Source organism: Populus alba, chromosome 3 (assembly GCF_005239225.2).
Source record: "Populus alba chromosome 3, ASM523922v2, whole genome shotgun sequence".
NCBI lineage: Eukaryota > Viridiplantae > Streptophyta > Magnoliopsida > Malpighiales > Salicaceae > Populus > Populus alba.
The window spans coordinates 16956423-16973548 of NC_133286.1; the positions used below are offsets into that span (position 1 = coordinate 16956423).

The 17126-nt window shown below is 34.0% G+C and overlaps 2 protein-coding genes and 1 pseudogene across 2 annotated transcripts; 1 reads left to right on the forward strand and 2 right to left on the reverse strand.

The window, feature by feature from the left end:
* The first annotated feature begins 745 nt into the window (after positions 1-745).
* On the forward strand, positions 746-2342 carry LOC118034525 (dof zinc finger protein DOF4.6). The gene is made up of 2 exons (XM_035039854.2): positions 746-959; positions 1381-2342. The coding sequence occupies exons 1-2, from the start codon at positions 936-938 to the stop codon at positions 2191-2193; spliced, it is 837 nt and encodes a 278-aa protein (XP_034895745.1). The 5' UTR covers positions 746-935; the 3' UTR covers positions 2194-2342.
* Positions 2343-6845: 4503 nt separating this feature from the next.
* LOC118034534 (uncharacterized) lies at positions 6846-10204 on the reverse strand. The gene is made up of 3 exons (XM_035039867.2): positions 9814-10204; positions 8142-8290; positions 6846-7313 (listed from the first exon to the last, which is right to left on the reverse strand). The coding sequence occupies exons 1-3, from the start codon at positions 9988-9990 to the stop codon at positions 7175-7177; spliced, it is 465 nt and encodes a 154-aa protein (XP_034895758.1). The 5' UTR covers positions 9991-10204; the 3' UTR covers positions 6846-7174.
* Positions 10205-11512: 1308 nt separating this feature from the next.
* On the reverse strand, positions 11513-14218 carry LOC118034540 (BTB/POZ domain-containing protein At3g05675-like; annotated as a pseudogene).
* Positions 14219-17126: the final 2908 nt, after the last annotated feature.

Below are 17126 nucleotides of genomic sequence, written 5' to 3' on the forward strand. Positions count from 1 at the left end.
CATTTATAAGACTCCAAACAGCTTGATTTTCTTAATTTCATTTCTGAGTAATTTACATCTTTTCTCAAAAATAATATAAAATAAAATCTAAACTATTTCACATGGATGCTTAATCTAGAATTTGTGTACTAAATAACTTCTCTTACGAAGTGAGTTCTTAACTATAGAATTATTAAATTTTGGAAATGATTTAAAAAAAATGTGAGAATGGTAAAATTATTATTATTATTATTATATATTCTTTAACTTCATGTGCAATTTCTATACTAGTACGTGACCATATATTCTGACAAAGCATGCTGAGACTGCAGGTTCATAGAACTCTAAATATTAATTGTATGCTCTTTTCTTACAGTTATATATTATTTATTAAAATAACAAAAATAAAGCAAAACTAACCTTAACAATATCCAAGATGTTCTTGTATAATTCAAAAAAAAAAAAAAGAGGATATTCTTCCATACCCAAAGTATAAAAACTTTAAACACACACAAGGATGTCGATAGAAATCAGCTGGCCCAAAAACGTGAGAGAAATCCGAGTTTCTCCTGTTCAATTAGTGAAAAAAAGAGAGCCACTGCGTTTTTTATAAATTAAAGGATACCTGTATTTACGTATGCGTTTCATAGTTTTATATATTCCACAAATGTTTATATAAATTGTTGACAAATATTTCATACTTGGAATAAGAAAAGAGATATTATAACAGTATATGTTACTAGACTCCATCAATCGCTGTTCACACACAAGCACTCCCCTCTTTCTTGTACGCACGCACATAATCCATAAAGCAACGAGGTACAAAGGATTTTCTCACAAAACCATCCGAAACATTCCTCTTCCTTCTTTTAAAACCAGTTTCAAGAAAAGGGCATCCTTTTTCTTCATTGCTTGAAGCTCTAGCTAGCTAGCTAGCTGTTTCTCAAATTTCATCCATGGATACTGCTCAGTGGCCACAGGTATATAGACAGATCTATGATAATATCCCTTTGGCTAGTTCTTGATCTCTCTGAGACTCTTGGACATGAATTGTATGGTTTTTGTTGTTTGTTGGGTTCTCCTTTTGCAAAAGAGTGATGGTGTGTGTGTTCATGGCTGGCTAGCAAGTGCAAGCCCCCACTCTTTTGGATTTAGTTTGTATCGGTTGTTTCTTTCACCATATATCAATACCACTTTATCTAGCTTTCTCTTTTGCTTATGTGATAAAAAAGAAAGAGCGCTATGTATTTTTGCCTTTTTCTTTTTGATCATGGGCTGATATAATGTTGAAAAGTGTAAAGTTGCTAAATTGGTTTTTTTTTGTTGGGGTTTGTTTGTTTGTCTTCAAGCTCTTTGATCTTCAAGTAATGGTGTTTCTTTTCTTGTTTTTGTGCTTTATAGGAGATAGTGGTGAAACCAATAGAAGAGATAGTTACAAATACATGTCCAAAGCCTCCTGCTTTAGAGAGGAAGGCAAGGCCTCAGAAAGAACAAGCCCTCAGCTGTCCAAGGTGCAATTCAACTAACACCAAGTTCTGTTACTATAACAACTACAGCCTTACACAGCCTAGGTACTTTTGTAAGACTTGTAGAAGGTATTGGACAGAAGGGGGTTCTCTGAGAAATATTCCGGTCGGAGGAGGTTCAAGAAAGAACAAGAGATCATCAGCTTCTTCTTCATCTTCTTCAAAGAAACTTCCTGATCTGATTACACCAACAAGTTTGTCACAAACTTCTACACAAAACCCTAAGATCCATGAAGGCCAAGATCTAAACCTAGCTTTCCCATCCACTCAAAGTATTAGAAGTTTCTCTGAATTGATTCAATTACCGAGCATTAATGAAAACAACAAGAACCCAATATCTTCCTCTCCTTCTGCATCTACTACCACATCCCAACTTTCAGCTTTGGAGCTGTTAACTGGAATCTCCTCAAGGGGTTTGAATTCTTTTCCTATGCCAGTTCAAGATCCAAGCACACTTTACACATCAAGTTTTCCTCTTCACGATTTCAAACCAACCTTGAATTTCTCTTTGGATGGGCTTGGAAGTTGTTATGGGAGTCTCCAAGGGGTTCAGGAAGCTAATGGAAGACTTTTGTTTCCATTTGAAGATTTAAAGCAAGTTTCAAGCACGGCTGATATTGAGCAAAATAAAGAGCATGGTGATTCTACAGGATATTGGACTGGAATGTTAGGTGGAGGATCATGGTAAATTAGATGAAGAAAATAATTTGAGGGTTTTGTTCTTTTTCTTTTTGGATTTTTTATTTTAACTTTATTATAGTAAGTTCTTAAGGTGGGTGACTTGGTTTGCATTTCTTCATTACTAACAGATAGGATACATGGGCGTCTTACTCTCTCTATCGGCTTTGTTGTTTTACTCTCAATTGTCTTCTTTACTCTTCAAACTTGTGGGAATTTGAAGCTCATTTTAGGTTGGCTTCATTAAGGCTAAAGTACTGATGGGATACCGTGAAATGATAGAAGAAAAGATCAACCCAAGCTAAGTCGAGAATTTTCTTAGGTAACAAGTAGAATTGAGGGTATGCTCCGTGCCCTTTAACTTCGTGTTAATTATATCTTCTATCATTTAAAGGAAGAGCTAGCAAAAAGGCCAGTACCCACTATATATTATGTGTCATTGGTTGGCATGGTATAATAAAAAATAATGTATAGCGTGAGAATTTGCAAGGAGTTTTATAGATTAAATGCTATATATGTTCATTAGTTTCTTTCATTTTAGCAGGAATTAATATTGTTGCTGTTAATATTATTCTTATTGAAACCTCGGTTGGATTGCAATGGTGGCTTTGGATTTTCTAGTTCCACTCTCTCTCTTTCTCTCAGTTTTTGTAAGCAGGTTTTGAGTATTATTCTCATCAAGACTGAGATTCTAGCAGACAGTAAGCATAAGTCCAGAAAGAAAAGTTGGGGGTAAGAGAAGATGGAACCAGGTAGGAATTCTAATCCTTCCAAGTGTAATTCCAGAAAAGAAAAGAAAAAAAAAAAACCTCCTCCACGAAGTAAATCGCAGTTGTGTAGATTAGAGGCTTCAACTGAAAAGCTCACTACTGAAAATTGTATTATATCCAAACAGTTCTTTGAAGACTCTTACACTCTTCACAGCTGCCTTGTTTCCACATGAATGATCATTGCTTCCATGCTACCTCTTCTTTTCCTCTTCTTTTTTTGTTTTTCTAATTGAAAGATTGAGAAAGATCTGACAAGCCCTCATTTCTGTGGTCTTCTTGTTGGGACCCACAAACATTCTCCTAGGCAAGTGTGCAAGAGAATAATACATCCCACTAAAAAAAGTCTGATGATCCATCTAGATCTAGACCCTTTTATTTATAAAATTAGTTTATTTCGTTTCTCTGCTGTAAGGCACTCAGTGTGCATAATAACTAGGGCAAATGTTAGAGGCACCACCCTCTAATATAGGGGATGTTTTTCCAGCCAAATTTAGAGGCCTAGTTTATGCAACATGTATGACCTTTGATTAATCCTACCCTTTGCCTTCTTCTATGAGCTGTTTGGCAACCAGTATATATCTCCGGCCAATATTTGGTTCAACCTGACAAAACCAATATGTAAATGTTCAACTGTTTCCTCAGCAAGGCAGGGCTGTTCTTGGAAAATTAGGACTCTCAACTTTGAGTCACCTGGCCAGTCTTAATTACCCCTTTTTTTTTTCTAGTTAATTAGGACCCATATTATCGAACCAAAATATATATATCTCATCATCGGCGCATAAGATTTATCCCCCAAACAGGTAAAGCATTTCATGGATATTTTGGTTTCTTCCCGATTGAATGGATTTGATTGCTTTATCGACGGGTCCATAGCTGTGCGACTGTGAACAGTGAATATCCCAATCAATATCAAATTTAAAAGAATTCGTATGCAATATCTATGGCATGCACCCCCTCCCCTCTTTTCCATGCACTCATGTTGAAGGGCTGAATGTTGCAGATATTAATGCACAATTTGGGCAAAAAAGAGGGGTGAGTCATGAGCCATGCTATACACACACACACACACACGCACGCATCTGCTGCTTTGGATCATGTTCTGGGTGCTAAAAACAACATTAATAAACGAGGTTCTTACGTGAAAGGTGGCTCTAAATTCCAAGCTAAATTAATGAGAACTGCCAAACATGGCATCGCTTATAGGACTCTGTCGGAAGGGGCAGTTAAGCTAACCACGTGTCCTCAAGCCCGCATTACTTCATCTCACCAATTTTATGATGTGTTGGCGTGCGAGTTTTCAAGATAGTGGATTTGCATTGTTAACGCAAAATTTACGGCTCAAATTCTAACAACCCCAATTTTCACACATTATCTATACATAATTTCGATTAATCTATCTGTTGGGTGATTTTTTTATTATTATTATACTTTGTGACTATAAAAATTTAGCCAAATTTAAGTAGAATCTTCTCCAGAAAATTTCAAGTATTAACTACTAGAATCTATTCTCAATTCATCAATCATCAAACCAACTTAATTAAACATCATTCAATTATAAAATAACCTTTAATCTTATATTCCAAACGATTCTCATTTCTTCCATGTCAAGTAGTCATTACAAAATAAATTACAAATTATATAATCATTAATTTTAACAAAAAAAAAATTCTACATATCTATTAATTTGTTAAAAGCTACAAAATACCTGTAATTTAATTCAACATAAATATAGCAAAGTTACATAATAAACAAAAGAAATAACTTTAAATTTTACTTTCATTGCAACTATATTATATCACTATCAATGATTTCTTTTACAAACCAATTAATTTCAATTACTTTAATATGAATTATAGTCACGCTTTACCCATGAGTTACAGATCTATTTCTGGGTATTCACTCACTCATCCGAGTATTTATTTTCATCCTTCATATCCAGGAGATAACCTATCACTGGAAAATTAAGTCTTCCTGTCCATTTTCCGAGCGTTAGTTTCCTCACTAGTTAATTAGTTTCTCCAACCATTTTTGGACATTAATTTCATTTCTGAGAAAATATCTTCCTTACTCATTATCGAGCACTAGTCTCGTTACTAGGAAGCTAGTATCAGGCACTAATATCATTACCAGGATGCTAGTTCATTTGCTCATTATCAAGCAATAGTTCATTATGAGGGATTTGTCAAAACTAGTCTCATTAACGCGCTCAGACCACTTGTTATTGTAATTTATCAAAACTATCCATTATAATTTTCAATTTGACATCCCCTCAAATTTTGATATGTATCTGGAGTTTTCAAGCTCCAAATTAAGTAAAAGTCAATCTCGTTGGAAAGGTAACACCTCAGGCTATAACTTTTATGAAGAAATATATCCTAAATTTTATTATTTTCATGCCCTAATCTCCTCCGTACTTTAAAAGAAGAGATTGTCTAGTTTTTCTTTCTATGGCTTTATGATAAACCAACATTCTTATTCAATTTCTCACCTTTCAAAACAATCATTACCATGTCATCTATATTATAACATCATTAAATACAACTTTATAAAACTTATCAACCTGACTCGCATTTATTTAAAATAATCAAAACTATTTCAAGAAAAAACATGCTCATTGTAGGAATCATTCATATCAAATTTACATTCCACAATATTAGCATAGTCGTATATACTTCCAATTCATCACAAATATTTATCATAATTCACATTAACAATAATGTAATGAGATAAAAAAGTATATTTTCCATCAATTCCCTCCTTATATATGCAAAATCAACCAATCACAATAATTCTCGTCTTTAAGATCTGCGATCATTCTCAAGATTTCGATTCATAATGACATAATTGATTCAATTCATGTTATATAATTATATAACTAAACTTATGTAAAATTATCTCACACATAAAATTATGGATTAATAAATTACAATTCACTTTAATAAATACATTTTCATCATACATCAATTAGCACCCCTTGGCCGATCATGAATGCTTTTAGGATTATCATGCTTTCTTCATTAATTCTCACTTATTTAACTTCCATTACAAGTCATCCTAACTCAATTAAGTCAATTTATCATTAATTTATATTTTCCTCAAATTTCTCCCTCTTAAGGGTGGTAATTCACAACCCCTCTTCAATTAATGTTTTTGTCTTATGAATTCTCCTCAATTTTATTAGTTTTTCTCTCTTCTTTTCTTTTTACTTCTAGCCGGCCATTAGAGAGAGAAAAGAGTGTTTTTATGGTCAATTTTTTTTTTATTAATTACACATTAACCCCACATTTTCATTTAATTCTCAATTTATCTACACAATTTCATTTTTTAATTGACTTCTTTTCTTATCATTTCATTTCAATTTCGTTCTTGACATTAAATTTTAATTATCTCAATTTTAATTTAACTCATTTTATTTTAAGTTACTCAGCCGAAACTTTACACAAATTGACACGGTGTTTTTCACAGGCTGTAACAGAGATGGCATGGAGTACAGCCATCAACGATATTCCAAGACCTACTTGGGCCCCTGCAAATATTCCCCTGATGATGAATAATCAGCAACTTGCACGTCTTTACCAGGACAGGTGACATGGTTTGCCTCATCTTCGCATCTTCAATTGTGGCAAAATTTTGCAGTAGTCAAGCTCGGTTAATTTAAACCATTAATTTTCTAGGATTCACCCAGAACAGGGGCAGTTGTGCTCATCACTCTCCCTAAATCTACACGGAATATATTTATTACCTCCTCTAATTATGAGCTGGAAAAAATCAACCCAGAATCAAGTTTTGTGATTAAATGTGACTAGTTGAATCAACCTGCTCAAAAATAAACAAAAACGTGACCAGTTAAGCTTTCAAACCCAGAGACTCAGCTCCATGATCAATGCTCAGATTCACTTTGATCCCTCTTGGGAAGTATTTTATTAAATGGCTTGAGTAACCACTAACCATACAGGGGAAACAGTAAAAAATAAGATGATATATATCTGCTGGTACGAAGAAGAAATGTGTTGATACACTTTTCTTCCAGCATGTAACCTAGTGACGTGTGTATATATATTCACTCCATAATTTTTTTATAAAAAAAGAAGAAGAAGAAAGAAAGGAATAATAATAACCCTTCCAGTTTCAGTATCTGTACAGGGACATTACCATTACATCGGAACGTGAAAAAATCAATCCTAGTGACCGGAGTAAACCAAGCATGAATTCCTTCGCATTTCAATGATCAGCATTGATTCCGAATATGCGAACCTTGTGCATGTTTGGGAACTTGGCAACAACCAGCACAAATACAGCCAATGTGTTGAAGAAGAGCATTGGATTTTGATAGTCTGTTGTGTGCGAGGCTATCAAATACCTGCCAAATGAAATATATAAGGCCATAGGCGCTAAGCAAAGGACAGTTATTTTGGAAAGAGAAACTCCTTCAGTCAGCTTATGTTCACAATGATAATTGCAAGAGTGCAGCCACACATCATGATTAGTAAACAAATAAACAAAATCTTAACAATTACACCTTAGGCACTATGGAAACAGACAAAAATTCAAAGGAGTTAAGACTTTTCTTAGAAGAAACAATCCCTTTTCAAAAGCCTGAAAAGGGACCAGTTACTCATGAAAAAAGCAAACTATCCAGTGACAGATAAATCCATCTTTGTAGCAAACCATGGCAATCATTCCTAAGATCCTTCTAGGAGACGCTTAGCCAAGTAAATCAACTCAAAATGCCAGAGATTCAGAAGGAAAGAATCCAAATCAATTCAAAAGACTTCAGTTCAACTCAAGTAGAGGCTCAAGCAGTTGAACCACCCCATGCTTGGTAAGGAAAAAACACCACCTTAGGAACTTTTTCCCAACAACATACCACCTTTACAGAGGCCCTCCCATCCCACAACTCTCTGTCTCTCTCTCTATCACACACACACAGAACACAACAAAGAATTGTGGTGCTGAACGACACCTCATCCCAATATCCATAATCTAAGACACATAAACTACTGAACAATTACAAACTAACTGCCAAATAATTTCAACTAATCAATAGAACACGGTACAAATCCCTTACCATATTGAACCAATCAAATAGGCATCTGTGCAGAGATATTAAATGTAAACAAGTATGTTCCACATTTTTCCATTTCAAGTCCAATCAAAATACTTATATAATGAAGAACAATATACTCACAGAACTACAGGCACAACGGTCAGAAACTTCCTGTTGCGTGTGAGTTGCTTGCCATTTTCTATTTGCTCCCACCAAGTCAATCCATTGTAGATACCCTGGTCATCAGCAAAGGGAGTTCCCTTCTTCCAGTGAAAAAAGTGATATGTAACCTGAAGTGGGAAGAAAAGTCATTTGCAAGATATATCAATGGGAGAACAAAATAAGAGCAAGATAATAGAGAATGCAGAGGGAAAATAATGGCAAATCAGTTTCTTTTCCATCTAAGTGGTTTGGACAGGACAAACTGTTTAATATTTCTATCAGTCTCTTGCAGGAGATTAAATTTTCTTTCCAAAAGCCAAAGCAAATATCTCCAGTAGCATGAAACAAATGAAAGCAAATTTTACTCCATAGCTTGGCTGATATTATTGTTGAAAGAACAATGTAAAATAAGCAAATATACTTTATGTGAAAGACTGTAGAAACATATTATTTTACATATCTGCATAGGACAAAAAAGAGATCCATTTGGAGAGGTAAGAGAAAAAACCAATGGTAGACAACTGCTAATCACTAAAATGGTTATTTAGATAATAGGAACCTAGCAGATTAACACTCATCGGCTATAAGAAGAAGCACAAACAAATCCTCCCACAAAATGATCAGGTTATGTGATCCATGCACCAAAGCTATAACAAGAACTGTAGCATCTTCTAAAAACTTTATCTAATTACGGTTTATCAAAAGAGATACAAACACAATTTACACCCCCACCCAAAAAAAGAAAAAAAACAACACACAAGAACACAGGTGCCTGCGCACGTTCAGGGCAATATATTTCATTGTTTAGCCTCAATTAGCATGTCTAAGGTGTAAGAAAATCGATGTATTTCAGAACAATTCTAGAAAGTTAAATCCAAAACCCGTGCAAAGATAAGATCCTAAAATATATAGTTCATGACCTTGACATTAAGGGAACCTATTTGATTCTCTAGAAATCTCCACATTTAGAAAAAGGAATTTGTTCTGAAGCTAAATGATATTGGAAAAAGAGTCCTTTAGCGTGTCAACCCCAGCTTCCTCAATCAAAAACATATAAATTTGAAATCTATCCTTTTGCACTATAACTGTCAGAAATACCTTCATTCGAGTTAGCTAAAATGAAAATTGTTCGCGTGATGTGCATCTGGCTTAATTCTTGTATATTATCACCCATTCACAAGCTCTACCAGGTTTTAGGCAATACAAAGTCACATTTAATTTCCTTTATGTTAACATTCAGGTTAAGTCTATTGAACTTACCAAAGCAAATTGAAAATCAAACTTTCAATAATTTTGAGGCTCTTCTTCTATGAGTCAATCTTAAGCTATTTCACAACGAGCCCTAACAGGACACAAATTGTCCCTAATCCCAAACTCCATGATCAGCTTCACCTAGCCCTTTAACCAAATAAATTATCATAGTCTCGACACCATAAATACACATTCAAATCTCATTAAGAAAAAAACAAGAAGAATGAAAGAACAAAACCACAAATCCAAATCCAACATAAAACAGATCAAAAACCAAAAAGAACACAGCAGCAAAACTATCTCATCGAATCAGCAAGGAATGAATGTTTCAATCAAACAAATCAAACCCAATAGAGAAGGCACTGTGTATGTAAGCGAGAAAACAAACGAGAGAACTTACAGCGAAATGACAGAAATGGACAATAGTCCAAGCCATCCCAGGAGAACAACCAAAGATGGAAAGAACAAGGAGCCATGACATGAAAACGATGAGCATATAAGTGGTCCAAACTCCAGGATATGTGAACCACTCCGTGTTCCTATTCACATCTGTCGTTGGCTCAGCTTTAACGTACATTTCTTTGGTTTTCTTTGTTGTAGGAGAAGGTTAGAGAATGAGTTTAACAAAGGGAATAAGGAGACCCAGATTAGAAAATATAAAGTATCGGTGACTCAGTCAAAAAAAAGAGGAGATTTTGATGATGGCTTTTCCTCTTTTTTTGGTTTCAAGAGGGCGACTTTGAAAGATTAAGAGAGCGAGAGAGAGACAGAGAGGTGTGAAGGGGGGCAGGGTTCGAATCAATAGGAGTCACCAACACAGGGATTAACATGATATTTAAAATTACAGTATTTGTTCTTTTAAAAACAAATTAAATAAATTAAAATAATATTGTTTTTATTTAAAAAGATATTTTTAATAATAGTATATTAAAATAATTTAAAAAAATAAAAAAAAATACTGTTTGGGATATAGTTAAAAGCTTGTCCCAATGAATATGCTAGGAGAAGAGATAAAATAATATTTTTTTATGTTAATGTGTTAAAATAATTTAAAAATATTATTTAGAACACAGTTTAACACTTGACTTGATTGATAGCGATAACTAAGAAAGACACGATAAGGTATGGTGAATTGAGTTTGTATTAATTAATGAAACATAAATTGATTTTAGGTTGTCAAGGTTTGGGTCCTATTAGCATAGTTTTTAGACCTGTTTTGGTGGCCGGCCAAGTCCAAAACCCAAGTTTTAAGTTTTGATTAGATTATTGGATTTTGACTGGGTTATTTTTTAAAAAAAAAAATCAAAACGACGGTGTTTTAGTAAAAAAAAAACAAAACAAAAACAAAAATCAACGGGTTTCAACCAGGTTTTTGACCGGGTCATACCAGGTTTTACTTTTCTCTGTTTTTTCTTCAACCTGCCCCGATTCCAGCCCTGGATCAGTCAGGTCATAGATCGACCGGCCGAGCCGGGTTTCAAACTTATGCCTATTAGTATTAGATTAAACTTTCAATTAAGTTATTTAAAATGATATTCTAGTCTCCGTTTCTATATCCACAAAGTACTTTTTTTTTCTTAAATTCTAAGAAAATATAATATATATAAAGCTTCAAAAGTAGGTTTGGTCCAATAAAGTTTATTCACCTTTTGAATTTAAATATTAGAGTCATAGAAATTTATCTTTTAAATATAATATATTGACATGAAATATAAGAACTTAGTCTCGGTCATAACATAAGTTAATATAAATATACCTTAAACATCCATTAAAAAAAGTCCTAAACAGTCAAAAGATTTAACAAGAACTCGATGTAAGTAGTGAGGCCTGGGGCCAAGAAAAAAGTAAAACCTAATCTATTATTGTTAATACTTTATGATTTCAAGTAGGTAGAGAATGGTAGCTGTGCATGTGTGCCATTTAATGGCCGGCTGGCTGGTATTCATAATTGGCGTCTTCTATTTTAAACTTCCATTTTCAAAGATCATGTTTGGGAACTGTTGTACATAGCATGATCGGCCTGGAAGCTGAGATGGGTTTTTCTCGTTGATTTGGTAGGAACTGGGATCAATTAAAACCCTAATCTATAGACATAATGGTGATGAACAATCAAGCCAGTAGTTAAATAAAGTATGCTGGAAGCATTACTTGAGGAGGTGCAGGAATACATAAACAGAATCATTACCATCTATTCAGAATAATAATAATAAAATAATTAATGTTACGACAACATCGGATTATTCAAGGCTGACAGTTGTGTTGTCGACCCTGCGTGAGCCCTCAGCCAATCTTCTCTTTGCTGACTTGGTTCGGTAACACCAAACCTCAAAAGCTTCACTCAAGTCTGGATAACTGACCTGGTTCGCTTCCATCCAATCTGCCAGGATATCAGCTTGGTCATTTGATGGCAATGCCAGAACCAATGAGATGATTGCCCCTTCGATACTCTGGCACAAGTCTTCATCCATCTTGTGAGGAAAGCTCGTGTCTTCAGTGCCTTTTGAATCTAAAAGAGGTTTCATTTCCCTAATATAAGGAAGCCATGACTTTAGCAGCTGCACCCGAATTGGAGCTGAAAGAATCACATTGCCATAACCAACTGCTTCTAAAGTCCTTCCACTCACTTCAATCAATTTTACTTTCAAACCCCACATGGCAGATTCAAGTTTCTTGTCTGCAAGTATCCCCAGAATGCCTCCAGAGATCCCAGCCCAGCTTGATACAAAGTCTTTCATCAATTCCATCTTAGGAAGTATACTGCACATCCATTCAAGATCAGATACACACTGCAATATATTGGCCTCTGCTGTATCCGATGCAATGTCAGACTCCAAAACTAGGGAGGACAATTGCTTTTCAAATGTAGAAAAGATTCTGGAAAGACCCGTTCTCACAACTGATTTTACTTCATCATCATCGGCCATAACCAATGGCATATCCTCATCTTCCCCTAACATGTATTCTATTTGTTCTTGAGCAGAGATTTTAAGTTCATCACCAAAAGGAGGGCATGACTCACCAGTGGATGTCGCAAAGCGAACTGCCGAAACAAAAACATTTTTGGTAGCAGTTAAATCTACTGGTTTGATCCTGGAAATTACAGGCATGGCAACTGGACCTAGTTTGGAGACTGCTTTTATTATTTGTTCCTCTTCCCTGTGCTCCCAAGGAACAGCCTCTAAGTACTGGATGCAGCTCTTCGTTATCTCTCCTGGCAGCTGAAAGCAACAGATACTTTGAGAATCCCAATAGCGGATTTAACAGAGTCCAATTGCAAGTCCAATGGGAGATACAGCAATCTCAAGAAGTTAACATGATGATCATAGTTGAGCTCTGTGCAATGAATCTTAACGCATTTACCAAAGTCTGGACAAGAGAACCAATCTGCAAAGAATTTGCTCTTGCTTACTAAAGCAAAGGAGTGGGAGTAAAAAAATTCAGGTCTTCCTTCACAATTTCTCAAGCATAGAACAACATCACTGGTGCTCTCATCTCCAAATCCACAAGGCTTGACTATTCCAATTTTGTCCATGTATGAAGAGAAGGAATAGAAAATTCATGCTTTGTGCAATTGAAAGAATAAAAACCCAAATTGCAGGGACTGATGAGAACGAATTTGGAGTTTGAAATGCATGGCATACATCCCAGAAAAAACAGACCAAGTTTGAATCTTTCAAACAAGAACTTCGTCTGAAATGAGTAAAAAGGATTGAAAATGAAATTGAAAAGATGTTATCAAAAGATCATTTATGAAAGACGAAGTGTGCATGTAAACATCACAAAGTCAACACCAGCATAATATATTGTGCTAATTTCCACAATTCAGTGTGCACATGCATAGGTATGCTTAATAGAGAGAGTAAATACAAGAAAACGTGAGATGTCAAAGCACCAATACTTCCTTATATTACTGAAGCAAAGTCCATAGTAATAAAGATTATTGCTGCAGCTAAACAAGGCCTTGGGTTCATTGACAGGATTGCTTCCACCTATCAGAAAATTCATTCAAACAAGTCATTTCGCCAAAACAAAGAAGTCGACTTTCTGCTCCGTATTTCTTTAGCAGAGGGAATTCTATATAGTTTCAAAGCACTAAGAGTGGAATCCCGGTATGTTTGCTAAATTATTGAATTGATGTATTGTTGTGCCATGCTTAAAGCATCGATTCAAACTTTTTCTTCATTTGGTAATACGAAAAGAACAGAACTTGAAACAATCACAGCTCGATCTTATCTTATTATCAACTCTTTTCGAAATCCCAAAACATACAATAATACATTTTTAATGCTAAATCCACTTTCCTTTCCCTTCCTCCACTTTTATTCGCAACCATACAGAGACTAAAAGGAAATTCTTTAAACTATGCAATAATAACCATTTTCAAAGCAAGAGTTTTTCCCAGAATGTCTAAGAAAATGGCGCCTCCTCCATATCAATAAACTCTAACAAAAATCTTTTAATATGTGCATAATCAAAATTACATAAAGAAACCAATCAAGAAATCAAAATCAAAATAAAACTGTGTGAATAAAAAGAAAAACTTTTCTTGAGAAGAAGATTTACCTTGCAAAGACCCTGACGGCACAAACTGTATCGATAGTTTAAGCTATAACCGTAGAGAACCAAAATCCACTATCACAGCTGATATGGTGGCGGAGTTTGAGCTCCAGAGAACATTAATTATTACATGAAGTTCCTTTTTACTTTTTAGGTTTTGGAGATTCTCCAGTTCAAGCTTCCAGTTGTTGCGGGAGATGAGAATTCCGAAGTGAATTCGGGTGTGTTTGGCATTTGTTGTTGTGATTAAAAAAAAATCAAAAATATTTATAATTATGGTTTAAAAAAATAAGTTTAACAAATATTTTTTTGGATAAAAATATTATGTAATAAATTTTTGTATATAAACTAAATTAAAAATAAATCTTTTTGAATGAAAAATATATTATTTTAGATTTTAAAAAATCAAGTATAAAACACGATAATATATATAATGTTACTTAAAAGTAGAAACTAATTGGTTAATCAAATGAATTTTTCAATATAACTAGACAAATACAGAAGTTACCAGAGTACTTAATGATTTTTAAAAAATCTAATCGTATCATTTGGTTACTATCTTATATTAAAAAAAAAAAAAAACAGAGAGAGAGACATGTTTTCATATAATTTTTTGCTTTTAAAATACAAAAATTTATTTTAAAATAGTTTCAAGAATATATTTTTATTTTTTCATCCAAATATATTTTTATCTCTTATAAATCTACTTTTCATACTAATCTAATTACCTAATGCATCTAATTAAAACACTTAGAAAACAACATGGTGTTTCATTGTACATGCAGCTCTGTTTTTATTTAAACCTTTCTACAACCTAATTTTATGACAGTAGGCTTTTATTCTCTCCCTCTTTTTTTATTCAATCCCTTTTTTTTCTTCCATTCCCTGCCGTTTTATTTTAATTTTATTCTTTATTTTTAATTTTATCCTTAATTTTTTATAATAGTCATTCAGGTTATTTTGTACTAACAAATTCATTACATCACATTAAAACGACTCTCAAATAATTTAATTTTAAACTCGGGCTAGACAAGGAATCGGGTTGAGAGTTTCTTTTCTTTCAATTTCATCATTGTTTTCTAAATTTTATCCTTGTTTTTTTTCTTAATCGACTAAATTGTTTTTTGATTGACCAAGTTAACTATATCAAGACATAACAATTCCTACACAGTTTAATTTTAAACCCAAGCTAATATTAGTTGTTATGTGAGAGTCTAAGACCCATTCATAAATTATAGAAAGTGTTAGTTATTAGAGAATAATATAAAACTATTATTGAGATCTTATATAGCAGCTTAAGCTTTTAAATTGAGAAGATTCTTTAACATGATATTAGAGCCTTGTTGACCAAGTGGTAACGAGTTCAAATCTCATCATCCTTGCTATTATTAATAAAAATTAAACATAAAATAGTGTGAGCCTGTATAATTTTTAAGCTTAAAGTGCTTTTACTTGAGAGGATGTTTTGAAGAGTAATATAAAACTATTATTGGGACTAACCTAGTAGCTTAAGGTTTGACATTAATTTACATGCTTTTATTGTGTTACGGGTCAGATTAAAAAATTTATTAAAAGTAAGAAAAAATGTTTAAGGCATAAAGAATAATCTAATATTATTATTAAATCCGATTTAACGGGTCAATCTTAAAATCTCTATACATGATTCCTTGTTTAGCTTGAATTTAAAATTAAATTGTGTGGAAGGTATTGTGACGTGACTCAAGTCAACTTGGCTTATCTGAGGGCAATTTTATCGATCAATAAAGAAGTATAAGGATGAAATTGACAGAAAAAAAACATCTGACCCAACTCTTTACCTAGTCTTGATTTTAAATTAAAGAGGCTAGGAATTGCTTTGACGCAAACCAACTGACTTAAATTGTCTAAAAATAACTCAATTGATCGGTCATAAAAGAGAATGATGAAATTAAAAAAAAAAATTAATAAAAAAAACTTTCGACCATTCCTTGTTTGACTAAGATTTAAAATAAAACCATATGAAAGTTATCTTGACATGACTAAATTGATTTGATTAGTTTGAAAGTACCCAAACGACTCTTAGAAAAAGTTATAGAATGAAATTGAAAAAAAAAAAAAGAGAATGGAGTTAAAAAAACAAAAAAAATGAAAAAAAAAAAAAAAAAAAGCAGAACTGAAAGAAAAAGGAGGGAGAGAGAGAGAGAGAGAGAGATAATTGTTCTTAAAGATAAAAGCATGATATAAGGCTCCCAGTGGTTTTAATTTAATTGGGCCATTCTTGAATCTTAGGGACTGAGACCCAAACAGAAATATCCAGGCCTTGCACTGAAAGGAACCTAGCCAGCCCTCTTTTAATGGTTTTTCATAAAGAGAGACAGCACAGGGAAATCTTCTCTCGTGGCTTTCATTCTCGAATGGGGCCTAAAATAGAATCCAACTCTCTTTTAATCCTTTCCCTTCTTCATAAATTACCACATGGTTGCGTATACCACACACTCTGGTCATTCATTTATGATATCTGAAGCTATTTTTGTTAAACTAATTACATGTAAATCACACGCTAAGATTCTAGTTTAATTTTTTTTTATTACAAATAAAAAAAGGTTCGAACACGAGGCCTCTTCTTTGAGCTACATGTTTGTCTGAAAAACCCAGTTGAGCAGCAATTGGGTTGGGTTGTGTTGTGCGACGATCCAACTTCGAGCCCAAAGGTAAAACCCCTTTGAATCGGGGAGCTTGGGCATGCAAACCTTGCCATCAATGGCTTGAAAATGCCATTGCTACACCGACCCCCAAGGTGGCGGCACCCTTTCCTTTTTTTTTCAGAGTGGCCATTGTTGTTGCCTAATGAACTTTGATTGCACATGAGAATAACAAAAGCAAGAGGTCACACCTGACTTGTATAAAGCAAAACATACCCAACAAGAGGACAAAGTAAAAGGAGAAAGAAAATCAAGAAGAGCAGCCCCAAAACCAAAAAGGATCATTGCTTACGTCTGATCCCATCATCAAATCTGACACGGCATCATTCCACCCCCAACATGATTGCTGACGTGGCGGAGGACAAACCAATGGGGGACTACATCATCATCTAAGTGGACCCCTACAACAGCGAGCCCCTCAAAAAGCAATCTGCACTGTCCGGCTACTTGTCCCCTCCGTCACCGGCACCTAGCT

Bases quoted from the DNA above. Each gene is read 5' to 3' on its own strand.
- LOC118034525 (XM_035039854.2), top strand. From the start codon at position 936: ATGGATACTGCTCAGTGGCCACAG. The intron at 960-1,380 runs GTATATAGACAG...TGTGCTTTATAG, and splicing joins ATACTGCTCAGTGGCCACAG to GAGATAGTGGTGAAACCAAT.
- LOC118034534 (XM_035039867.2), bottom strand. From the start codon at position 9,990: ATGTACGTTAAAGCTGAGCCAACGACAGATGTGAATAGGAACACGGAG. The intron at 8,291-9,813 runs GTAAGTTCTCTC...TTCCCACTTCAG, and splicing joins TCCATTTCTGTCATTTCGCT to GTTACATATCACTTTTTTCA. The intron at 7,314-8,141 runs GTGAGTATATTG...TTCATTTGGCAG, and splicing joins ACCGTTGTGCCTGTAGTTCT to GTATTTGATAGCCTCGCACA.